Below are 26,046 nucleotides of genomic sequence, written 5' to 3' on the forward strand. Positions count from 1 at the left end.
TACTGGGCTAACCTTTTGGCTGTGTGCAGTGGTTTACATGATGTGGTGATCACACATTCAAAACATTCAAAGGACAGAATTAGGGATCGAGACTTCCATTTCCTGATGGGAACCTCTTGCTTGCATAGGTCAAACCATTAATCAGCCCATTTACTGCAGTCACTGAACTCATTTGACTTTGTTCTCACAGATGTGGCCTTCACTCTGTCTTGTCTACAATATTTTGAGGAGCCTTCAGTGTATACAGGCTTTTGAGCTAGTGAGCCCGTTAGAAGAGAGTGTCATACATATCAGATTCACGAAGTAATGAATTTGAGAGGTGTGAGACATTAATAAACATTGCCAAGAAAATAGCTTTTCACACTGGTGCTGTGACTCCATTTGATATTCACTTTATGGCTTCCCTCTTAATTACCCAAGATGCTTTCCTAATACCATTTGAGCTTATTAGTTTTCTCCAGAGCCCATCAAATGTGTTGATTTTAATTAGCACTTGTTTCAGCTTTCTCCTTCTGCATATTTTGGCAAATCGTGGCACCTTGCAGTAGTGGAGCATAGCAAGCTGCAGTATTCCTGGGGAGAGGCATATGTAAGATGTCATCCTTGAGATATGTTCTTCTTGTCATGTGTCTCTATTCAGAGGAACCTTGCTTTAGTCTAAACGATTTGCAGAAGGTAAAGGGGGTTACAGGAATGGGGACGGTTGAGGAAGAGATTGTTAAAGCTTCTAGATAAGAGTTCTCATTTCTGAATGTGCTTTATTCCAGAGGATCTGCAAGTCATAGAAACAGCATAACATAGCAAAGTCATCCTGCCCTGTCTTCTACCTGTACCCTACTCCTGTCTTAATAACAAAAAATTTGTATTAGGTTTGTATTGTCCTATTCAGGCTAATGTCCCACAGGAGCAGGAGCAGAGAGACTAGAACCAAGATCTCCCTCTTCTGATTGTCCTGTGACTCTGGCTTTCAGGCATATTTAAATGTGGAATCTCTTGTGTAAGAGCTAGAAGAATGCAGCTGAGCTATAAGGCATTGTGGATGGCATTGAGAATCTCCTGTCCTTGATGACCTTGCTCCTTTTGTCAAAACATACCACAGTTAGGGGCTGGGGATTAGCTCAGTGGTGCCGCTGCCTGCCTCGCAAGCGCAAGGTCCCAAGTTCAATCCTCAGTACCAAAAAACAAAGCAAAAACAAAAACAAAACAACATACCACAGCTTATTCAAGTCTCTGACAATGAGACCTCCCTTTAGCCTGTTCAAAATTATGACTCCTCTCTCCTCATTCACTATTCCCTATCCTTCTATGTCCTTTTATCCACAGTATTAGTCATCATTCAGTATGTTATATATTTTGCTTGTTTATTGATGACCTACCTCTATAAGAATCTCTTATGTTTTGCTTTGTTCACTTTTGAATCTACTAGGCCTAGAATAAAATTTACGAAGAGGTGCTCAGGAAATAGTTGCTAATGAATACAAGGAAGAAGAGTGTTGTGACACTGGCGGTACTTGTCCCTGCTTTCCCTCCTGGGGGCCTGTCCTGTGGATGCAGGGAAGCAGGTTACCTTGCCAACCTCCCTCATGCCTCCTGCCTTTGTTAAAGCTGAAGTGGCGGTGACCTCCAGACAGTGAGAGTGCAAAGCACTCACCCACGAAGCACTCAGAGCTCACCCCTAGGTGGTTTCTCAGGATGAGAAATCCCCAAGGTGAAAACTGTAGCTAAACTTGTCATTAATCAGCGTGTGGTGTATAGTTCATTTGTAAGATGGGTCCCCTTCTCCAAGAAGCGAAAGAACTTGGCTGACATCTTCTGCTGTAAAGAATCTTGATCTGAATGTCATGTTTTTATCTGCCAAGTCTGTCTGTGAGAAAACTGTTGTCAAGTCTCCCCCAAAACCTCTAGTTGGATTAGCCTGTGTGGAGACCTATCGGTTTGTCAAAGTTGCTGGATTCAGAGGACAAAATTTGTGAGTTTGCTGTTCATCATATAATGGGAATTTTAAAATAACTAATATTAAGTGTGTGCTTTTGTGTGTATTGAAATAGATAGATAGATTATGCCAGCCTTCAACATATACTCTTGTTATTACTCAGTAAACAATTTATATAACATTTGCATTATATTCAATTTATAAATAATACAAAGATCATTTACAGTGTACAGGAAGACATATGTAGGTTACATGAAACACTGTGGCATTTTATATAAGGGACTTCAGCATCCCTGGATTTTGGTATCCACAAGACTGAGAGACATCCGTATAGTAATAAAATGATGAAAAGAGTTATTTATTTTAAATACCTGGTAAATTGGGCCAGGGATTTAGCTCAGAGGTTCCACCACCTGCCTGTCAAGCGCAAGTTCCCAAGTTCAATCCCCGGTACTAAAAAAGAACCCCAAAACCTGCCAAATTTATAGTATTTCTGAGGTTATTTACTAAAAATTTTTAAAGTTTGAAAAGAGTTAAAGTGAAAAACTTCCAAGGCACATAAATATAATCTTAAAAGTGTTTAAATAGGTTGCTTTTCTCTTAGGTTTCTAAATTTATTGCTTTTCTAAGTTGGTTTTTATGAGCTTATGAAAATACTGAAATTCAGAAGCCAGAGACTTCTGAATCAATTGTTCCCACTAATGTGTGTTTTATATACTCTGGGTAAAGGTTGGTTAAGATTTAATCCCTTTTAGAACTTACTCAATCTGTCTGTTTTATGCCCATCTATTTTCTAGACAGCCCAGGTCATCTTGGAACAAGGCCATTAGAAGAGTTGGCTTTAGGGCCGGGGATTTAGCTCAGTGGTTCCGGTGCCTGCCTCGCAAGCACAAGGTCCAGAGTTCGATCCCCGGTACCAAAAAAACCCCCCAAAAACAAACAGAAGAGTTGGCTTTGTAAAGGTGACTAGGCGCCCTGCTGTGTGTGTCTGGTTGGTCATGGATAGCTGCATCCTTTCTTGTGCGCACTTTGATCAGGAAGTGTTATAAATCTCTTCTTGGTGGGCATACATATATGGTCATTTTTCCTTCTGGGGACTTGCTTCCTTATGGGAGGTTTTATAAAATTAGCAAACAAAAACTGTTACTTTTGATTTTTCAGATGTCTGAGAACTGTTAAGTAAAAGTGAATTCAGCCAGGCCATCTCACCAACATTTACCTTCAGAAACTTTCAAGTCTTAGCACTTTGCTTACTTACTTTTTTCTATTCTGTCCATTTGCCACTTAATTCTTAGGAGAAATAAATGCACGCTGTTAGCCCAAGTTTGCTAGTTGGCACCAAATTTTTCTTTTTCTTGGCAATAATAAAAAGGGGTACAATTAAAAGGCATTCAAGTATAAATCACCAACAGAGAAAAATATAGATGGTTTATGTGTGCCTAGAAAATGTCAGTTTGAATATAGAGCCTTTCTCACTTGTTTTATAGTTTGATGGTATGAAATATTAAGTTGAGTTTGTCTGTATGGCTGACTTATTCTACATCTGTGTTCATAAAGCACTAATCTGGATTCCTCCAGCAGTGAGATCACTTTGTCCATGAATTTTGGAAAGGACTTAAATTGCAATTGGACTCTGTAGTCCTATCATTTTATTCCATTTAGGTATTTCTTCTGCTCTACAGTGCTGTGACTATAAAGTAGTAATACTGGTTTCTGTGAGCCACCTCTGCTAGTCTGTCATTTTATAATCACACTTCATAAATGAAATGAGGGAAATATTGAAAATGGTGAGACTTAACAACACTTTTCTACTCAGCCCCAGTATTCACCTACTGAATGCACATTTGCAGTGTTAGGAATTCAGACTAGCAGAAGCTGGCTTTATTCTTGGATATTGGCAGTGAGGTTGGTTACTCTTTTATAAAAGTGTAAATATATTTATACTTTATAAACTAAAGTTTTTCTTGATAGAGTAATTTGTTACATTTTCTAATTTTAATACCACGTTTCAATTTTCTTTTCCTAATAGGTGAAATGAGGAACGATTTATATATCACCATAGAAAGGGGAGAATTCGAGAAAGGAGGGAAGAGTGTGGCCAGAAATGTGGAAGTTACAATGTTCATTGTAGATAGTAGTGGCCAGACCTTAAAGGTATGTTAATATTGTATATTTTTTGGTAAAATAATTCTACATAATTGCTATGGCTTTATCTTTAATATGATTCGTTAATTTCTTATTTGCAGTTATTTCCATGTGGTTTTCTTTTTTAAAAACTCATTAAAAAGCTTCTCAGAAAATAGCAAAGCAAGAAGGCTTTTTATATTTTGTTTAATTAACTGTCAATAATTTCCCAATAGCAATTATTCCTTAAATGCCGTATTTTTATGTCATTGTTTTTTCCTTTCATTTATCATAGTTTTACAGATGAATCTTTCTTTTGGTGATTGTCTTTTTTTTAAAAGGTCATCTTAAATTGAATGAATTATTTTTAACCACAAGAGGGCATGGAGACTGGGCTCCTACTTCCCAGTTGGTGTGATAATAGAGGGATCCTTTATGGAAAAGTATTTTCCCTGAGCTTCTTGGTGGAGAAACACGCCTGCCCGTTTCATCACAGGGCTGTTCCCATGGCTTAGTGAGTCACCCACTGAGGCCCAGAATAGCCTTTTGACTTCAGCAGGTTGGGAACTTTGCTGCACAGTCGAACCCCCAGTTGGTCAGGCAACTGTCCATCTCCCACAGGTCACCACAGCCCACCCTCGGCACAGCGTGGTCTGGGAGTTGGCATCAGAATTGAAACACCCTACGTTGCAGGAGCGAGTACAGACATGGTGTAACAAAGGGCGGGAAAGTGATTTCACAGAGGTGCTCTTTGGGGAACAGATAGACACAGTAGTGGTTGCTCTACACTTTTCAAAAAATTTTTTTGGTTGGAGCTGTCTTTAACCTACATGTTTTCTTTGATAGGATTTTATCTCTTTTGGCTCTGGTGAGCCACCAGCTAGTGAGTACCACTCCTTTGTGCTTTATCATAACAACAGTCCCAGGTGGTCTGAACTACTGAAACTTCCTATTCCTGTGGATAAATTCAGGGGCGCACATATCCGCTTTGAATTTCGCCATTGTTCCAGTAAGTGTTTGGTGGGGTGTGGCTTTGTGTTGGGGTAGTTGCTTGCTGAGCTGTGCTGAGGATGTGGGGTAATCTGCCGAAGAGGTGACAAATGCGAGACTTCAGGAGGGAGGATGAAGGTGAGGGGCAAGTCCAGGAAGGAAGTGGGTTCACTTCTCTAAAAGCCAACAACCGTTTTGGAAACATGATGGTGGGGAGGACTTCTATAGGAAGAGGACAGAGTCTCCTTAAGTTGATTGCTGTCCTAAAAAATCAGCTCAGCACTTAAGAGTCTAGACAGAAAGATAAGGCATAGAGTTAAAAACCTGGACCGGCTCTGATGGTGTTGGGCAGCCTTGACCACTAGTCTGGTATCATTAGGGGCTGAGCGAGCTCTCAGATAGAATGAGGACACCCACTCAGTTTCCTCAACATGGGAAATCACTAGGTAACTCTGATAGGCTAAGTTTTATGTCTCTTTTGCATATATCTCCATCACTGTACAATCTTAGATTATGTTGAAATGCATCAGACAATGTCATCTGTAAAATGTCTTAGAACATGAAGTAATTGCCTCATTTTACAGATTTAAACAGCTCAAAACATAGAAATTTTAGAGGATTTGTTTGTGTGTACGTCACTATCTATAAAGGTACCATTTGTCAGTGTCCCTATTTTAATTCTCTTGCACTCCTTAGCGCTCTCTCAAGCCCCTCATCCCTGCCCTACCAGTCCCAGCCTGGAGATCTCCTGATAGTGCCTTTGTCCCCGCAGTATGTCCTAGACCATGTACCACAGAGTCCATTGTGACCAGAGAAGGCTCTGGTGAATCTTGGTTTGGGGGCAGTATAAAAAGCCACAAGTATAGGAAAATCACATTATTGGAGAGCAGCAGGCTCTCCTCCCATTTGGAAGAAATGGAGGCACAGCCAGAAGATACATGATGACTTCCTCTGAGTGATGTTATAGTTCACCCCAGACTATGGCATCTTTCAGAATTGCCCCACAGAGCTCCATAAATGGTACTTTTGTGGGTGTTGCAGGATGCTGGAAGATGGCTAGCAGGGTCTTCCTGTTCTTCCAGATCCCCAGAATTTCATGTAAAAGACTAAAGTGGAAAAGCATAAAAGGACTTGGTACAATTCTATTCTTTCCACTGGTCTTTGCTATGAATTCTCATTTGGACCCAATATGAGCTTTGAGATTTAAAGTAAGAAAAAAGTAAAGGAAAATAAAGGTGAAACAGCAGGAAAAAGGAGAAAGAGCACTTGGCAAAACTTACTATTATTCATAACTTGGAAAGCAGAACAAAGGCCTATATTCAGTAAAATCAGTTAAATCTCTGCTTTCTCGTCCTACTTCACACAGTGTTCACACATTCACTTTGTTTCTTTTGAATGTTCATTGTTAAAATTCAAAAGAAATAGCAAAACGTAAAGTAGGAAAATTCCCCATAAATCCCACAAACTCCAAATACCCAACAGAATAATTGTATCACATAGGCTTCCAAATACTTCAGTGTACATATGTATTTGTTCAAAAATATCATTTATTCATGAAATGAATATTTTCTGAATTATCTACCATGTGCCAGTCACTTTCCTGGGTGCTGGAGATCCATCAGCAAACACAAGATACCATCTCTCCCAGAGCTTTCAATCCTGGGAGGGGAGACAGACAAATGAGCAAGTAAATACGTAATTCCCCTTGCCTGCACCTTCCCTCATCCACTGTGTTGCTTTCTGTGTTTTCAGTTACCAACAGTCAACTGCAATTCAAAATACTAAAGGGAAAATTCTAGGAGGGAACAATTCAGAAGTTCTAAATTGCACGTCACTGTGGTAGTGGGAAAGTCTCCGACAACCCCACTCTGTTGCACCATACCCATACTGGGGGGGACCCCATCCACCTGTCACTTTGTAGGCCTTGTGGTATCACAGTACTTATGTTCAGTTAACTCTTATTTTAGTTACTAATGGCCTCAGAATGTGAGAGTAGTGATACGCCAGAAAGAAGCCTTAAGCTGACTCTTTTTAGAGAAAAGGTACAAGTTCTTGACTTAATAAGGAAAAAAATCGTAAGCTGAGACTCTGTAGATGTACAAAAGTTATTGTTGTTAATCTCTCACTGTGCCTAATTTAGAAATTAAACTTTATCATAGGTATGTATGTACAAAAAATCCTAAAATATGTAGATTGGATACCTGCAGTTGAGACACTTGCTGGGGTCTCAGCACATATCCTCCATGGACAGGGTTGGGGGCACCAACATCAGGAAGGGAGTGGTGAGCACAGTAAAGAGGACTCCGCTGAGGTCAGGGGCTAGGAAGTGATAGTGCTTGTTATGTTACCGTCTTACATGGGGTAGGCAGGACAGAGGTCTCTGATGAGGAGACATATCAGCAGCAAACCAAAAGAAGTGAAGGCCCGCGCCGTTGGGGTATCTGGAACAATAATCTTGGCAGAGAGAAGAGTAGATACTAAAGACATGGGGTTGCATCATGTCCAGCATTTTCAAGGAATAGCAAGAGAACAGAGGTAATAGAGAAGTCAGATCTCACATTGTTATTTATGTCACGGTGAGGACTGTGGATTTTATTTGGAGTATCAAGGAGCACCATTAGGGGTCTGGGGTGAAGAGTCTGGCTGCTGTATGGATTGTAGAGGCCCAGTTGGGAATAAGAAGGAGGCTTTTGTAGTTCTTCAACTAAGACATGGAAGTGGTCTGTCTTAGGATGGAAGTGGTTTAAGTGTTTTTGACAGATTATTGACAGATTAGGTGTGATAAGAGAGGAGTCAGGGATGACATCAGGTGATTGGCCTGAGAATGAAGTATTCATTAGTGTAAAGTGGTGGAGCAACAGGAAGAATGTGTTTTGGGAACAGAAATCAAACTTTCTATTTTAGACATTTTGTGTCTGTTAGACTTTCAAAATGTTAGATGGGCAATTGAATGAGATCCAGGTTGGAAACTTAAACTGGTGAATGAGAGCATACAGTTCATTTGTCTGCTATAAATATCTAGTAACCAGTCCTCAGGGGCAAGGTAGGGTTACCTCTGATCTGTAGCAATCGCTGACTCCCATGTTGTAAATACTCCAACCATGGCCAAATTTAAGCTGCTTACATGACTTCACTGAATGTACCGTTGGAAAAAGATCCACATTTTCAGCTTTTGTGATCCAGCTCCAGCACACCATCACTTTTTTTTTTTGGTATTGGGGATTGAACTCGGGTCCTTGCGCTTGCGCAGCAGGCGGCGAAACCACTGAGCTAAATCCCCGGCCCTCACACCATCATTTTTAATGTTTTTTAAAGCCATAAGTTGAGATAGCACGGGGAGGTCCAAGGAGGACTCTCTACAGCACTCACCACATTTGGAGGTAGGAAAGTGAAAAGGAGCCATTAAGTGACGTAAAGAAGGATTAGCCAGTAAGTTGAAGGACAATCAGGGAAGAAAAGAATCCAGGCGGCTACGTGAAGGCAGTGTTTTCAAGAGAGAATTGATCAGATATGTCAGGTGCCAGTGATAAATAAATGAGGAGAGAATTACAATTTGATTTGATGTCATAGAAGTCATTGAACCTGAGAAGTAATTTTAGTGGATTTGTGTTGATGACTGTGAGCTCAGGAGAGAGGTAGAGGAAAGAAAGGAGAAACAGTGAATATAGACAAATCTTTTGAGGGTTTACCATAAAAATATGAAAGTCTTATTCATGGAGAGAAAGAGTATTGTCAAGATGTCAACTCTTTTGGAGCCTACAGATTCCGTGAAATCCCAGTCAAAATCTAATCCTAAAGGTTACAATGAAAAGCAAAAGACTTAAAATAGTGAACACAATATTAAAGAAAAATAAAGTTGGAGGAACAATATCACCTGACTTCAAGACTTAGTGGAAAGCAACAAGTGATTGAGATAATAGCAAAATGTGAAGAAATAAACAGATAAATCAGTGCAATAGAAAAGAGAGCCCAGGGGCTGGGGATTTAGCTCAGTGGCATCACGCCTGCCTCGCAAGCACAAGGTCCTGAGTTCGATCCCAGGCACTGAAAAAAAAAAAAAAGAGAGAGAGAGCCCAGAGATAGACCTATGAAAGTATAGTCCCCTGATCTTTGACAAAGAAGTAAAGGCAAAGGAATGGAGTAAGGTAGTTTTATCAACAAATGGCACTTGGACAACTGGATATGCACATGCGAAAAAGAAAACTATACATAGACCTAACATCCTTCACAGAACTTAACCCACATTAGATCTAGACATAAATGAAAACCACGAAACTCTTAGAAGGCAGCATAGGAAGAAAATCTAGATGACTTAAGTTTTGTAATGACTTTTTCATATATGAACCAAAGTCACAAGCCATAAAAGAATTTATAAGCCGGACTTCATTAAAATTAAAATTTTTCTGGTCTGTGAAATGACACTGTCAAGAGTGAAGATAAGCTACAGATTAGGAGAAAATAATTATAAAAATGCATATTTCACAAAGGACTATTCAAAATATGCAAGGAGCTTTTAAAATCTAATAAGACAAACAACTGATTAACATATAGGCACTAAAAACCTTAATAGACACCTCACCAAAGAAGATATACAAATAGCAAATAAGTATATGAAAAAATGCTTCCCATCACCTACCATACATCATCATGTGGACATGATGATAAATCCAATTGTGAACAACAGTGCGATACTGCCACACATCTTTCAGAATGGTTAACATCAGAACACTGGCAATGTCAAATGCCAGTGAGGGTACGGAACAGTACAAACTCAGTCACTGCTGATAGGAATGCAACATAGTACAGTCACTTTGTAAGACAGTTTGTCATAAAACTAAACATATTTCTCCATACCATTCAGCAGCCATGCGCCTTTGGTATTTGTGTAAAGGAGTTCAAAACTTCACATCCATACAACAACTTACACATGGATGTTTTTATAGCAGCGTTATCATAATTACCAAAACTGAGAAGTAACTAAGATGTCCTTCAGTAAGTGAATAGATAATTAAACTGTTTCATCCAAACAATGGAATATTATTCAGCACTTAAAATGAAATGGGCTATCAAGCTATGAAAAGAACATGGGTGAACTTTAAAGCATACAAAGTGAAAGAAACCATTCCGAAAAGGCTGCAAGCTGTAGGATTCCAATTATATGACTTTCTAGAAAGAGCAAAACTATGTAAACAGTAAAAAGCTCAGGGGTTGGTTGGGGGAGGGATGAATAGGCAGAATGTAGTGAAACTATTTCAGATGGAAATAAAACAGGGGTGCAGGTTGAAACCCATAGCATATACAACCCCAAGAGTGAACCCTAATATAACTATGGACTTTTGGGTGATAATCATGTGTCAATATCAATTCATCAATAGCAACAAATGTGCCATTCTGACAGGGTCGTTGATAGCAGGGAAAGTCTATGCATGTGGAGGAGAGGTATATGGGAAATCCCTGTACCTTCCTCTCAGTTTTACTGTTAACCTAAAACTGTTTTAAGAAAATAAAGGCTATGAAAGAAAAGGAAAAGAAATGGGAAGGAGAATGGGAAAACAATACGAAAACAGAAATACAATCATAGCGTAATGACATATGACATGAGACTTTTCTTTTGAAGATGGAGCTTTTAGTGCATGTTTATTTGGCAGAAATGGTTTGGTAGAAAGAAAAATGTAGAAGAAAAAAGGAACCATCATGGAAACAATGTCTTTTGGAATAAGGAGCACAAAATCCAGTACAAAAGGAGAGGAATTGGCCAGAGTATGGATAGTTTGGGATACTAAGTGGCACAATTGGTGGAGCCTGGTACTAAAAAGAGTGAGTTGTGTCTTAGCTATTTTTCTTGTTGCTGAGATAAAATACCCAACACCCAAAGTTAAAGGAGGAAAAGTTTATTTGGGCTCACAGTTTTAGAAGTTTCAGTGCATAATCAGCTGGCTCCAAGGCAGAGCAGCATGGCACAGGGGCATCACATAGCAGGCAGGAGGAGCAGGAGACAAGCAGCTTGAGCAACAGAAGCAGCAGCACCAAGCCACAGCAGCAGCTGTCTTTCTGTCCCTTGTATTCCATCCCGACAGGTGGGTAGCCCTCACGCCCAGGGTGGGGCACCCTTAACCCCAGGATCACACCATTAATTCCAGCATCACACACCCTAGATCCAGCCACCTCTGAAAAGCCCCACCTATGACTGCATGAGGCTTTAGGGGGCCATCTAGATACAAGCCATAACAGCTTAGAAAGTCAGGAAGTGGAATCCACCAATATAGGCTGGGCACTGCAGCAGGTGAGAGCTTTTTTCACGTCATCTGAAAATGAAGAGGCTGCCAAGGTGTTGGAGGCTTGAGCAAGGAGATGAACAGAGCAAACAGTTGTCCAGAATAGTAGAAAGAAAGTTGAATAGGTAAAGAAGGTCTGCTCAGCTAAGGACCCTTTTAGGGTTGGGCTGTAGTAATTGACGTGAAATTAGTCTAGTCTGGCATGGAATAAACTGAACAACCAGTTGAGTGTTGCAGTGCCCTGTGAAGGCCTGAGGAGGCCAAGGATGTTTGGAAGAGGTGACTGGAATGATGGACCATAAAAGAGGAAAGGAAGAGAGGGAGCAGAAGCACTCCTTTACAGCCTTCCTTTAGGAGAAGCCTTAATGAATGGGGGCTCCAGAAGGCAGGTACTGAAAGAATGACTTGGATATTCAGGAAGTAGAATCTACCAATAAATACAGGGTATTTTATTAAGTAAAAGGGAATCATACTGTGTGGATTATATATAATAGACCATTCTGTTTTTTAATCCTGATCTAATAGCTCAGGACAAATGGTCGTGTACATTAAACTTTGTTTTATGTCAATTTTTATTTTATAGCAGAATCTTATCTGCTCATTTTATCTTATCTTTGCTAATTTTGTTACAGAATTTTTTTTATTCATTTTTCTGAATTGACTGCCACAAACCACACCAGAGTCAAATAAAATTCAGAAATTGTTTCTAAATAAGTCTTCTCTTCTAAATCATATGTTCTGACACTATCATTGACGTAGAAATCTCTTCCCAAAGATCTTTGCTGTAATTTTTGCTTAACTATAAGAAACACCAGTCCCCCCACCCCACCCAGTTTCTCTCTGGAGTTGAAATCAGTGTTTTTAGAAGAAAGCCCTTTTGTTTTTGAAGGACACATTTAAAAGACATCACACCTTCAGGTCTGTCCTTCAGGGACCAGCTCCAGCCAGCCAGAATCACCGTTGTCTGCCTGAGGCTCCACTTCCTGGGTTAGAGGCCGGAAGCAATCATAACTGCAGATGTGTTGCTAACCAATTACCTGATCTTCAAGCTCACCATATCTGACTCCTCCGGCTCAGGTCTCACTGTATCCCAAAACTGCCTCCACTGCCATACTTGTGTGGGAAAGAATAACCCTCCAGCCCTGGAGAGATACTCCCCACACATCCAAGTGCCAGGGGAATGTCAAATTGAACAAACATGATGGTGTTAATGCTTTCTCTGTTTTTGGAGGAAAGAAGTTTGGTGGAAGAACTGGAATGGTACTTAAAAGCTGTAGAGCAAGTTACCTAACATCTGGAATCTCCATTTCCTGTGTACAAATAATAGCTAAGGATCATCTGCATTTCTAGCCATTGTGCTTCTTAATTAGGTATCTGAAAACCTCATTTCCTCATTTCCACCTTGCAGAGCACTACTGCAACAATCCCACGTTATACTATAGCTGGAAAATCATAATATCTTTTAGCAGACCTAACTTATTTCAAGCAAGTAGCTTTGACATGGCCCCCTGTCTTTAAATGTCTGGATATAGGGAAAGAAGTTCTGGCATGGACCCAGGGAGAGCTTAGAGATTCCCCTTCCATATTTGATAAGCAGAACATACACTTACTTCACTTTCACACATTCATTCATTCTTTTATTAAACATATATTTATTGAGAACTTGCTATGGTATTGCCACTCTTTGAGAAAATCAAGCAGGTAAAAATCCGGCCAGGGATTTAGCCCAGTGGTTCCGGTGCCTGCCTCGAAAGCGCAAGGTCTTGAGTTCGATCCCCGGTATCAAAAATAATAATAATAATAATAATCCTTCCAGTAATAGTGCTTGAGATAGGGGGATGAGATATGAAGAGAGACAGGTTTTTTTAAAAACATAATTTCAAATAATGAATCCCATAGAGCAAAGTAGTTAGGGAATGTAGCTTAAGATTGGGGAGCAGGACTGTGGAGCTCAAGGGGCCCAACTAGATGGATGTGCTCTCAGGACAGTGGCTGGACAGCATGTGGAGGAGCTCGGGGGCATGTTTCTTGAAGTTTGTGCCTCTCTGACTCAGATGCGTAGTCTTGAGCCTACATGAGCAAATTATTTTCTCCCTCTTCCTTTCATTGCAGCGAAAGAGAAAGGAGAGAAGAAGTTGTTTGGTTTCTCTTTTGTGCCTCTGATGCAGGAAGATGGTCGGACTCTTCCAGATGGCACTCATGAGCTCATCGTGCACAAGGTACCTGCAGTCGAGTGTTGGTCTCGGGCTTCGGGAAACAGGGCACAGTGATCAGCTCACACTGTTGGGCAACCAGACAGAAAGACTGCAAAGAGTACTCTTTCATAAGGCTGCTGGCAGGGAGTTTCTTTTTTGATGGTACTATTTGTATATACGTACTCTTCGTGGTGTGTGTGTGTGTGTTACCGGAGTGTGAGCCTAGGGCCTCTGCAGTGACCTATATCCCTAGCCCTCCTACTCCCTGTTATTAAATTTTTTGAAGAAAAGGATGTGCTAAGATGCCAGGTTGCCCAGGTTGAGCTCAGATTTGCAAGGCACCTGCCTCATCCTCCCAGAGTGCTGGGTTTCAGGTGTGTGCCACCACACTCAGCCTTTTTTCATTTTAAGTTAGGATTGGGTATTGGATAAATCTAGATATTCACGTTAAAGTCCTTTCCATTGCTGTGATAGGATTAAATAAATCTTACAGATCACTTTAAGTCCTGGCAGTGCTCCTTTCTTATGTATCTGTGACCTCTGAGGTCATTTTAGCAAGGTCAGCTTGGTTTTATTTTTTGTTTTGTTTTGTTTTTTTGGTATGCACTTTGTTGTGGCAACTTTCACAGTTTTTCTTTTAAGTCAAGAATTGTCATAAAAATATTTGAAACAGTGTGGTGTTGTAGGCATCAACGCAAAAAAAAAAAAATCACAAAATGAGAACCTCATAGAAATCATCTGAGAATACTGGCAATAATGAAGTGTAAAATAAAAAAATATTTTTAAAACACAGGCAGCATTTCTCCTTTGCATCTCTCCATTTCTTCAGTCGTGTGACCAGGCTCTAAGGAGTCCTTGCCTGTGCTCACGGGTCTGCTGACTTGGGTCTTAGCTCCCTTGGGTTAAACTCTACCCTGACATCAGGGTGACCTGTCTGGAGTGCCAGTCCAGCCAGGTCATTTCCAAGGTGGAGAGCTCTTCAGAGGCTCCTCTTTGCTGCAAGAATCCATCCTAGGTTTCTTGGGATGTGCCACCCCCACCCACGCTTCACTCTTGCCATGTCTTCCCTCTTCCCATGTCTTCCCTCTTCATGTGGCAGCCACACCCAGCCCTTTCTGCTTCCTTCCCTTCTCTCTACTGATTCTGTCTGGTATGCTCTGGCCTTGGACTCCCGGTTGATGCCTTCCCCTGCTGCTCCTGCTTATTCTTTCCTGCTCTTCCTCTGATCCTCACCTTGATGCCAGTACTGTTCTGCCTTGATCTCCCTAAGCTTCTGCATGTATTTCTTACCATTGTACTCAGTGGTAAGTCCCAGATTCACTTGATGACCCCTCAGCTTAGCCCAGTAGGTTCTTTTTTTTTAAAACCATGGTTCTGGGAATTAAATCCAGGGCCTTTGCAATGAGCCCAGTAAATTTTTAATTTTTTTTTTTTTTGAGACAGCCTTCCTAAGTCACTGAGTTGCTCAGATTGGACTCTGCGTTAGTCAGCTTTCCTGTTGCTGAGGCACAGTATCTGAAATCCACACCTTAAAACAGGACAGTTTTAATTTAGCTCATGGTTTAGGGGCTTCAGTACATGGTTGGCTGGCTCCAAGGCAGGAACATCATGGCAGAAAGGCATGGAGAAAGAAAGTGCTCACCTCATGACAGCCAGGAAGCAGGGAAGGGTGGAGGCTGGGCCCAAGAAAAACCTTTCCAAGCCACACCCCCAGTGAGCTGGATTCCTGCTAGGCTCCACTTCCTAGCAGCATATTCATCCATGAACTCATCAGTGGGTTAATCCACTGGTGAGTATAGTGCCTCCATGATTCAGTCATCTTCCTAAAGCCTCACCCCTGAATCCATAAGATGTTTAGGGAACATTCTAGATCTAAACTACTACTGGCTTGAACTTGCAGTACTCCTGACTCAGCCTGCCATAGTGGTGGGATTACAGGCATGATTCACAGCACACAGCTTACCCAGCAGATTATTGAGCCACTCTAGACCACCATCTGTGCTAGATGAGTTCTGCCATGCAGTAAGTGTGGAGTAAAGATTTATTGAATGAATAATGTTATTATAAATAAACTTTTTCTTTAGTTTTGGATAACTGCTAATAGTAGTGGTGATAAGCAGTGCATCTGGTCATTTCTGTTCTTATGTGTATGTATATGTATGTGTCTCCCTAACCATTCATTTTCTTGTTAGTTGTTAACACATTGATCGAACACAAACTGTAGCCAAACTCTGTTCTCAGCCAAATTCCTCCATTGCTGGCACTTACAGTGCCTCTTCTCCATGAAGTGATCTAACAGTGTTAAAAGTACAAAGAACACAAATACTGTGCCGGAGAGTAACCAGCAAGGCAGACAGGAGAATGGTGTGGCACAGACACCTGGAATGCTCTGTTGATCTCCTTTGTGTCTGAGAATCCTTTATATGAGAAATGTAATGTAACAGCAATATCTCCAGCCACTGTTTTGTGAAAGACATAAATGGTATAGATACTCTGACATTAAGTCTTGCCTTAGAATAGTCAGGCTAAGATAATTAAAACTGGGCTAATAGAAGAGCGAATCATTCCTTTGTCACATGTCACATATGAGGACTGTCACTGTGGGCCAGAGGATGCTTCTTTGGCACATCTATATTCTCAAGACAAGTCCTGGTTGACTTCTCTAAATGAATATGAATGATAACCAAGATTGTCAGTTACTGATTAGAGAGACCCATGTGCTTCCGTGCCAGAAGACAGGTGGCAGAACTCGCTTCTCCGTGTGAGCAGTTAGGAGTCTGTTTGGTATCAGTTCCCTGACAGTGGTCCGTCTACTCCCTTATCAGACACCAGACAGCCAGGCCAGAACTTTCCTTCAAAGCAGAGCTGTGTGTGAGCTCAAGCCCCTGCACTGAATATTCAGAATTCTGATCCATGAAGGAAGGGTTATTTGAGCTTGAACAGTTTAAAGGGCAGGAGTTCCCTGCGATCATCCTCCAACACAGGCAAGGCTCAAGATGCTGTCTGTTTTGAGCAAGTTCTACACTGTAGACCCATCAGGAAGCATTAGCTCCACAGCAAAACCCCCGAGTAGCTATTTTTCTTAAGAATGGAGTTATTTAGTGGTGCTTATTTAAAGAGTGGGAAATACTTGCCAAGGGGAAAAACTTGTTTTTAGCCTGGTTGCTGCTCTGGTTTCCTCTGTTGTAGTACTGAGCCAACAAGTTCACTTTTGCTTAAGGCCACTTACCATTTTATGATTATAAAACCGTATTACCAGCATAATTCTTATCCTTAAGAAAGGCACATAGTCTGCTGATAATTGGAGTCTTGAATTTATTATTCAAAAGAAACATAGATAGAGAAGTGGGTTTGAGATCCGTGGCCAAAAATTGAGCACATTTAATAAGTAGTATTGAGATGATCTTGATGTGCTGAGAGAGAACTGGACTGCAGCCTTCCTCCTTGTCAGCTCTGCTTCAATGATTACATGTTTGGAATAATTTCCAGTGAAACTACAAAGATCTGAATGCTGTAGTTCTGGAAGGATGAGTGAAATACTGTAACTGGATCGGTCCTCTTTCCAGATTTTGTCTCTCCAAAGCCCCCTTCGAAGCTCTCACATCATAGATAAAGTCCCCAAATTGCTGAAGAACAGTCCAGAGCTTGCCTTTGGAGTTGCTAATTACAGCATTTAATCTTAGAAAGTTTTGTTATCTCACTTCATTGTGTTAGGATTATTGTCTTCCTTCACGTTATAGAGATCTTTTTGCATTACCCCACCCCTACCCCAGCTTCAACTACCTGCTGGAAGACAAGAAAAGAAACTGGGGCAAGGAGGGTAAAGGAATTCACTTTCCAAAAGCCAGGTCTCTTTAAAGGGAATAATGTGAGAATCCCAAAGGTGGGTGGATAGGACACTGAACTATGCACTGAACTCTCCATTCTGACTGATTCTCCTGGAGGATTTTTAGTCACTGGAAGTATATTCTAAAACATTCTCAGGTCCAGTCAAAATAATGCAATCTGTCTTTAAGAAATTAGGGTTTTGTTGATTGTCTAAGACCACCCCAACTCAACTAAGCTAGGGTTTGGCTTAGTGTAGGGATTTATTGGCTTCCTAATCTACTGCATCTGGACAGGAACAGGAAAGAAGTCAGCCAAATAGAGGATGATACTGTTTCCTGGGTGTAGAGAGTCAATTTAATGTGATGGCCTGAATTGGAAAAGTCTGTTGCAGATTAATTTCTGTTACCTTTGCTACCTAAAAGTTTGTCCATAAAGCTTTGTGGCCCATGTTTTTTGTCCCTGCAGGTTTTCAGTTTCTTGTGCCATATCTAGTTCCCAGCTGGTCCATCATAGTCTAGCACTGCCTCTTTTCACTGGCAACTGGCACTGGATACTGACCTCTCAGACTCCTTGGAAGCTATTGCTTTCTACTTACCCTGAAGTTCAGAGTGGCCTTTTCCTACCATATGTTTGTATTCATAAGTCAAAAGACAAAGGGAGTCTGAAACTTGAAATAGACTAATGTATTTGCTACCAAGCTTACTGTGTTGGTTACTTTTTTCATTGCTGAGACAAAATACTGGACACACAACGTTAAAGGAGGAAAAATTTATTGTAGATCACAGTTTGAAGGTTTCAGTTCATAGTTAGCTGGCTCCAAGGCAGGGTGGCATAGGAGAGGGGCATCAAAGAGAAGAAACGGTTCATGGCAGGCAGAAGGCACCAAAGCAGTGAAGTAGTGAAGAAGCAGCAACCAAGGACAGCAGCCCTCTTTCTGTTCTTTATATTCTCTTCAGGCTTCCCACCCTTAGGGCCTTAGCAGTCACACCCAGGGTGAGCCTTCCCCTTATCTATACCCAGAACTGTGTCAAACTAATCAGTGGACTAATTTAGTAATTATACACCCTTAATTCCAGCACCACACACCCTAGATCCAGCCACCTGTGAAAAGCCCCACCTGTGACCCATAGCTTTGAGGAGACATCTAGACAAGCCATAACACTGCACATGCTACTCCTAGAATTCTGAGGATACCCTGTAAACACTCTCAGTAAATCTTAGACAAGCCAGAAATATGCCCATTCACCCCAGGATTGAGAGTAGGAGAATTGATCACTGAACTCTTACTTTATTACACACTGTGAGAGAAATTAAAAAACAAACACTTGGAAAACTTTTTTAAAAAAGGAATAACCTAGGAAGTTTAGCATAAAAGTATAACCAGCTGGTCACAGAAGCTAACTACAAAAAAAGCCAGGATAACCCTGATATCCTAACAACTTAGGGCTATGCTTATGTGACGTCCTGCAAGCCTGTTCAGTACTTGCTAATTCACACTGCTTCATCCTCCCCAAGTGCTCTGCCTTAAGGGAAACCTGCTGCCCTCTGCTGAGAGGGCTTCCTGTGGAGTGAGCTTGTCTTCTGACGCCTCCTGTCCAGTGTGCAGAGATCAGCTCCAGATCAGTCTCCAGATGCCCCTGCGCCTTTCAGAAATGCATACCAGTTCCCCACCCTGTTGGCAAGCTCTCACCTGCTTTCCACAGGGCTCATTCCATGCAGCACTGCAGCGTTCTCATGTCCTGTTTACTGACTTCACAGCCTGTATTCTGAGAGCCAGTGAGGCAGAGGGGTGGCCGGTGGAGGTCTACTTTCACACAGTCAGCCTAACTTCTGGTTCAATGTCTTACCCTTCTGGCTGACCCATCCAGTTCCTTGAGATCTCATCTTCTTGGCCATTTCCATTCCAGTCACCTTCATTTGCATTTTACTTTGCTGGGGCTACTCTTTGGACCTTGGTTCATCCCCACCAATCGGCTCTCCCATGTGGATGCCAAATAAATAGCTGGTCAGTGGATACACAGATGGGTGGATGGGTTAACTGGGTAGATGGAGGGGTGGGCTTCATGTCAAAATCCCTAAACTCTCAGCATCCTCACTAGCCTTTCAGCCTTCCGATTTTCTAACTATACCTATTTTTGGTCTTATTCTCCTTCAGTGGACCCCTCCTGACTTCCCTTTCTTCTCTTCCTTATTCAAAGTATCCCTTGATACTTAGTTCTGCTGTGCCTGCATGGGAAATAAAAAATGGTCCTGCAGCAGTCTGTCAACACTGCCTCCTCCTATACCCAGCCCCAGTCAGTTGGACATTGCTAGAGGAAACTATAGTTGTTATAGGTTAGCACCAGCCTGATAGGTATAGAATACCAACACTGCTGGCGGACTACGGACTAATTGGCTCCCTCTCTAGTCCCCACAAGAACTAGCAAGAAGATCTGATGTTCTCCCTACCCTACCTCTCCCTCCCCTCTTCCTGTCTATTTAACAGAGAAAACAGAAGCTATCAGACAGGAACTTCTTTAGCTTCCTGTGCTCTCTCCCTTGCCACCTGCAAATATATCTGCATCCTTCCCTTTCTTCCTGCTTCCTGCCTCGGGGAGGAGTCAAGACTTCTTCTCTCCAAGGCTGATTCTCCCACCTACTGCCCTCAAGACCTTCCTCCCTCCTGACTCCACTCCTCCACCCCGCCCCCACCTGCAGTGAACCATTTTTCCTCAGCATCTGTCACTGCTTCCTCTACTGGGGCGCCCTGCACTCCAAGAGTATAACATGCTTCCACATTTTTCTTAACAACATTTTTTTAAATAGCCACCATCCTCCCTCTTCTCCTCCCATGACAGCCAGTCTCCCCGAAAACCCAGTCTCCCTCACTGACTCTGTAGCCTGTTTCTCATTCCTTCTGCAGACTGCTTCTGCTGCCATCATTCAAGTACATTTTCTCCCTTCCAGGGCACCATGCCCAGCCGGGGAACAAGCCACTGGACAGAAGAATCTTGCTATACTGGACTTCCCTGTCACACACACTGTTACTTCCACTTCCTGAAAACCCTACCTTCTGTCATTCTGACAACTTTCTCCTGAGTTGCACCACTCTTCCTCTTTGAGGACTTGTATCCCTTTCTGTGCACTTTCATGTTTTGGTGTTTCCGTGGATTTAACTCTGAGCCACCGCTTGTATTTCACACCCCTAGACCCTCTCATCTACCTCTGTGGGTTACCTCACCACATCTCTGTACTGGTTTTTCTAGTCTAAAACTTGTGCCAGCCCACTGAACATCGTCAGTTGCTTCTCCCAGAGATACTTCAAACTCAGCAGGTCTAAAACTGAGCTTTTTAATCTCATCTCCATCCACTCCTGCCACAAACAGACTGGTCAGTTCCACCTCCCTGATAATCCAAAGAGTTGAAACCAGTGGTGAAACCAGAGCTGAGTGTCAGAGTTAACTGGAGGCTCCTTATTGAACAGATCAAAAAAAAGAGATCTAGAGTTGTCACGAGGGTTTATCTATCATGTTGGAAAATCCCAGGCCCCCACCTTATTAAACATGAGGTTGTCTGAATATGCCTGTACTTTTCAAGAAGTTATTTTTTAGACATTTTAGACTTACAGCCAAGTTGATAGTTTTCCCATGTACCCTTTACCCAAGTCTCCTTAAGCTACCCTCTTAGATAAAACTGTAGCACATTTCTCAACACCAAATTAATCATGGTAAAATCCTGTTAGCACAGAATTTATCTGGATTTCACAGTAAGTTTTGCACTAATGTCATTTTTCTCTTCCAGGTCCCCACATTACATTTAATTGTCATGTGCCAATTACATGTTCCCTCAACACCGTTACACACATCGTCCCTTCCCTCTCTTGACATTTCCTCCGTTGACTGTTTGATGCCCCCTTTTTCTCAATGGTCGAGGTCAAATAGCCCTTTTCACACAAAGCCTCCCTTCCCAGCAGGCCTGGTAGCCAATGGTCTTTCTTTTTTTTTTTGAGACAGGGTCTTGATTTGTGGCCCAGGCTGACCTTGCACTCACTATGTAGCCCAGGCTGGCCTCAAACTCACAGTGATCTTTCTGCCTCAGCCTCCCGAGTGCTGAAATTACAGGTGTGTACCACCACGCCAGCCTCTCCAATGATCTTTTTCACAGCTTTGTCTTCAGTATCAGCGGAAGAGTGTGGTGGTCAGATCAGACACAGAATGCCCTCAAGAATAGCAACCATGTCATTTCCTTGTCACTTTTTTTTTTTGGCACCGGGGATCAAACTCAGGACCTTGCACTTGGGAGCCAGGCACCGTTACCACTGAGCTAAATCCCCTGCCCTTCTTGTCACATTCTTAGTACTGAATGGAAGGACTGGAAAATAGCAGGAATTTAGTACATATAATATTTTTCAGAATGACTACTGTTAGCAGAAAAGTCTATAAAGGAAGACATTTTGCCACCAAAATCTGTTTAAATCTGGTTTTCATTAACTGATATTGTAGAATTCCACCTGGATTTTCTAATGTACTATATTTTTAAAATTCAATTCTCTACTTCCCACAAATTACAGGCCTCTTACTTGATTAATATGCCATGAATTCTGTGCTTGTTTTTCTCTGAATAAATTATAGCCGTGGACTCTCAATCACATTTCGTGCGTAATCACAGATACCACATTTCTGGACTGCTCTTTGTTACTGGCCACTGTAGTTCTATCTCACATATCTAAGATAGTGGCCAACTAGTAGGGTGCCTCATAATGCACCACTCATTGCTGTACCGACAGATTTTTGTTTGTTTTTTCAGACAGGGTCTCGGTATGTAGTCCAAGCTGGCCTTGAACTCACTGTGTAGCCCACGCTGTCCTCAAACTCATGGCAGTCCTTCTGCCTCAGCCTTCTGAGTACTGGAATGACAGGCATACACCACTATGTTTGGCCTCTACTGATAGATTTTAGTTCTAAGGAAAATAGACTCTGAGCTGTGTAATCTTATAGATGGAGACTTCTCTACTACCAAAAAGTCTACTTTTTTAATACTCCATAGGAGTCTGAAGGAGCCTGTATTTATGGTCAGATATGATTTAAAACCCAAGTATTGTAAACTAAAAAGTTGATTCTCATCTCCTGCTCTCAAATTTATAATAAATTAACTCCGTTTCATTTTAAGATGACTTGCACAAATTCTGACCTACCAAAGCAAACACTAGCTATCCCTTACTATGACGGGGCAGATTTGTTCCCCCAGTCTAGTAGCAGCTCAAGAGGTCTTGTTTCTCCTTGGAAGAGCAGTTCAATTAATTCTTCGTTCCCCCACCTACCATCATCCATCAATACCGGTATATACCACAATACCGGTATAAGGTTGGCCTTGTTGTGTTTACCACCAGAGAACATGTTCTCTAACAGGAACGGTGTCTTCTCCTCTCATATCCATATTGCCTGTCCCATGCCTATGCTGGCCTTGATGGGAAAAAAATTTCCCTTTGCCAAAACCAAAACAGTTGATGTTCAGATGTTTCTCAGGACGCAGACGCTCCATCTGGGTCATGTGGTCCCTTGGTTTCAGACCATAGACTACATGTCACTGTACAAGACTTAGGCCTAGTTTTTTTTACATTATTTCCATCCCCCGCACCACCTAGAGCCCTCTTCCAGGGTGTCTCCCTTACATACACCCTTTTTTTGGAAACTGAGCATTTTTTGTTCTTTCCTAGCCATGCCTAATATTGCGTATTTTATCTGTGAATCATTTAATTTTAAATTCATTAGAACAAAACTCAAAACTTTGTTAAAACAGTGGAGAAGAGGCTCTGTTCCACAGTAGTTGTGAATACAGACTTTGGTTCAAATCCTGGCACTCATATAGTAACATTAGGTAGATCACACAGGCACCTCTGGTCCAGCATCCTGCCTCAGAGGGCCGCTGTGAGGAGAGAATACGTGCAACATGTTCAGCAGCGCTGACATGCAAGGTGCTCTCTTGAATGGGGCCTGCTAGGATTGCTTTAAAATTTCCAGTATTTATTTTATGTGGCTGAAACCTCAAAGAACAGTAAAAGATGCTGTATTTCTGTGTAGTTTCTTCAATATTTCAAAAATGGATTAAAATTGCTTCAAGGAGTGGTTATACACTTGTATGTACTAAGTTAATGTACAGAAATTCTCTTTCTCCCCACCCACCACACACACACACACACACACACACACACACACACACACCAGTTTTCTTGGTGGAAAATCTTGAAGCAACTTCAGTATGTACTGTTGTTCATATTAATTATTCTTTTGTACTTAAGTGACAGTGATAGACTGTAGCTGCAAGAAGCTATCAAGTTATGTTCCAGTTGCAGATGCTGATGTTTTAGCTTTCCTGGGAAGGAGGAGAAGTGAAAGGACCAGGGTTGGTGGCACTGACCTGGACACAATGGCTGGCCCAGGAGAAGCAGCTGAGTGTACTATTCACAGCGCCCTCTAAAGGCACCATACCGCCATCACATCTGTGGTCACAGGTGATCAGTGCCAGGACAACCAATTGAGCCAGATGAGTGTATGGAGCAGGAATTCCAAGAGTTTTGGAGACAAACTCAAGAGCCAATTAGTTGAGAGAATGGGGAGCATAAGAGATATATCTATAGGACCAGAATTTCTGTGAACAGATGGAGCATATCAGACTAGGGCAGGCTCCAGCTTGTGGGAAGGAGGCCTGGAAATAGCTGGGCAGAGTGTTTGGGCTGGGTTTGGCATGAGACTTCAGTCACGATCAGGTTGGATGTATGAAGAACAAGTCAGGCTGTGGACGGGAGACCAGAGCATGTTCCTAACCCCATAGACCAGGAAACAGGATGAATTTAGGATGCTACGACTTGCTGTGACTGACTCAGGCCCTGATACCAGGAATAAGACTAAGGGGAGGGGACGATGATCCAGGACGCTAGAACATTACTTTGCCTCAGCATATTTTCTACAGAAACCATTTGAAGTGTTTGCTTTGTAATTATTCTTTTAAAAAAATTTTTAAAATTTTTTTTTAGGTACCGGGGATAGAACTCGGGTCCTTGGGCTTGCGCAGCAGGCGGCAAAACCACTGAGCTAAATCCCCAGCCCCTGTAATTATTCTTTAAACCATACATGTACATTTTATGCCATCTTCTATCTATATGAAATCTCAAAGCACTAAAGGAAAGCGTTTAGAGTTTTAACGCTGGAAGAGAAATGTGGAAGCTGTTTATTTGTTTCTATTGGTATTCCTGCTGTGGGACAGGTCTGCTAGCAAGAACAGATTGTAATATTCTGATTCTGTTTCTCTGCTCACCAGAAGGGTCTTTCCTAAAGACATAGGCAAAATAAAAATAAATCTTGTGAATCAAGCAAAATAGTATTCAATACCAAAAGATTCTATGATTAAACTCCTTTTACCAGGTCGCTAGCATTGAAAATATTTTAACAAATTGAAGAAATACAGTTCATGTGAATGTTGATATTTATACCCCTAATAAGCTAAGTAATGCTAGTTCTGTATCTGCTATGTTTTTTCTCAAAATGTTAAGATCATTATTATCATTATAAAACCAGTATACAAATAAACCCAAATAAAATAAAACCACTACTCTCAGTATCCAGAGGATATTAACTGTTAGTCTCTTAGAGTATATCCTGCTAGTTGTTCATATATCTATCTATCTATCTATCTATCTATCTATCTATCTATATATCTATATATATAGATATATATATATAAATTTTTTTTTCCCAGTACTGGGGATTGAACTCAGGACCTTGTGCTTGCAAGGCAGGCACAGTGCCACTGAGCTAAATCCCCAGCCCATTCTGTATATATTTTTAAAATAAATGATAGTGGATAACATGTATTTATTTTTTAATCTACTGTTTTTGCAGTTAGTGGCTTTTTCAGTTACTAAATTCGTTTTTTATGAGTTACAGTCATTTTATCTGTTTTCAGTTTTTAGTTTTTATTGATACATGTTTGTACTACATGTACAAACATTCCTTTTAGGGACTTGGGACATCCTCATAACACATCTCAATTATTATTATTATTTTTTTTTTTGGTACTGGGGATCGAACTCGGGTCCTTGCGCTTGCAAGGCAGGTGACGGAACCATGGGGCTAAATCCCCGGCCCAACATCTCAATTATTTTTTCATTCTCTTTCCCCTGTCGACACTCCCCTCTTTCATCTCTTGCTCTCATTTGAAAACAGACCTATCTTTTTCCCATTTGCAAAAGACCTATCGCTCTACTTCCTATTATCTATCTTTTATATTACTCTTTATTTGTATGTTGGGTTTCTCATATAAGAGAAGCTTTGCATTATTAAAGCTTATGTGTCTGACAGTTTCATTACATTATGGTCTCAAAGTGCATCCATTTTCCTACAAATGTCTCAAGTTTACCCTTTGTAGTAGAATAGTAGTGTATTGTGTATAAATATCACACTTTCTTTATCCAATAATGTGTTGATGGACATATAGGCCACTTCCAAGACTTGGCTATTTTCTCCAATTTCTTATTTTTATTAGTCTGTGTTTGCAGTACATGATTACAGTCATTGTGAGGAACTGGTGCATGTATATAAGTCATCTCAGTTCTTTTTTTTCTTCCTCTTCCCCCTCCACTTCCCCTTTTTTGCCAGCATTGGACTCATTTATTTATTTTACAAGTTGTTATGAAATTAATTACCGTGCATACAGATTAACAGCC

The 26,046-nt window shown here is 41.3% G+C and overlaps 1 protein-coding gene across 6 annotated transcripts in view; it reads left to right on the forward strand.

The window, feature by feature from the left end:
- The window catches only part of Dock4 (dedicator of cytokinesis 4), a 445,644-nt gene that overhangs the window by 278,652 nt on the left and 140,946 nt on the right, over positions 1 to 26,046 (forward strand). For all 6 annotated transcript variants that reach the window (XM_087206716.1, XM_004839630.4, XM_004839627.4 and 3 more), the window contains exons 14-16: positions 3,963 to 4,087; positions 4,904 to 5,066; positions 13,435 to 13,541. In XM_087206716.1, the coding sequence (XP_087062842.1) occupies positions 3,963 to 4,087; positions 4,904 to 5,066; positions 13,435 to 13,541 (395 nt within the window). The remainder of the gene's footprint in view (positions 1 to 3,962; positions 4,088 to 4,903; positions 5,067 to 13,434; positions 13,542 to 26,046) is intronic.

The sequence above is a fragment of the Heterocephalus glaber genome, unplaced genomic scaffold (genome assembly GCF_053883595.1).
Source record: "Heterocephalus glaber isolate CG9 unplaced genomic scaffold, H.glaber_assembly_v1.0 deba00000676, whole genome shotgun sequence".
Classification (NCBI taxonomy): Eukaryota; Metazoa; Chordata; class Mammalia; order Rodentia; family Bathyergidae; genus Heterocephalus; species Heterocephalus glaber.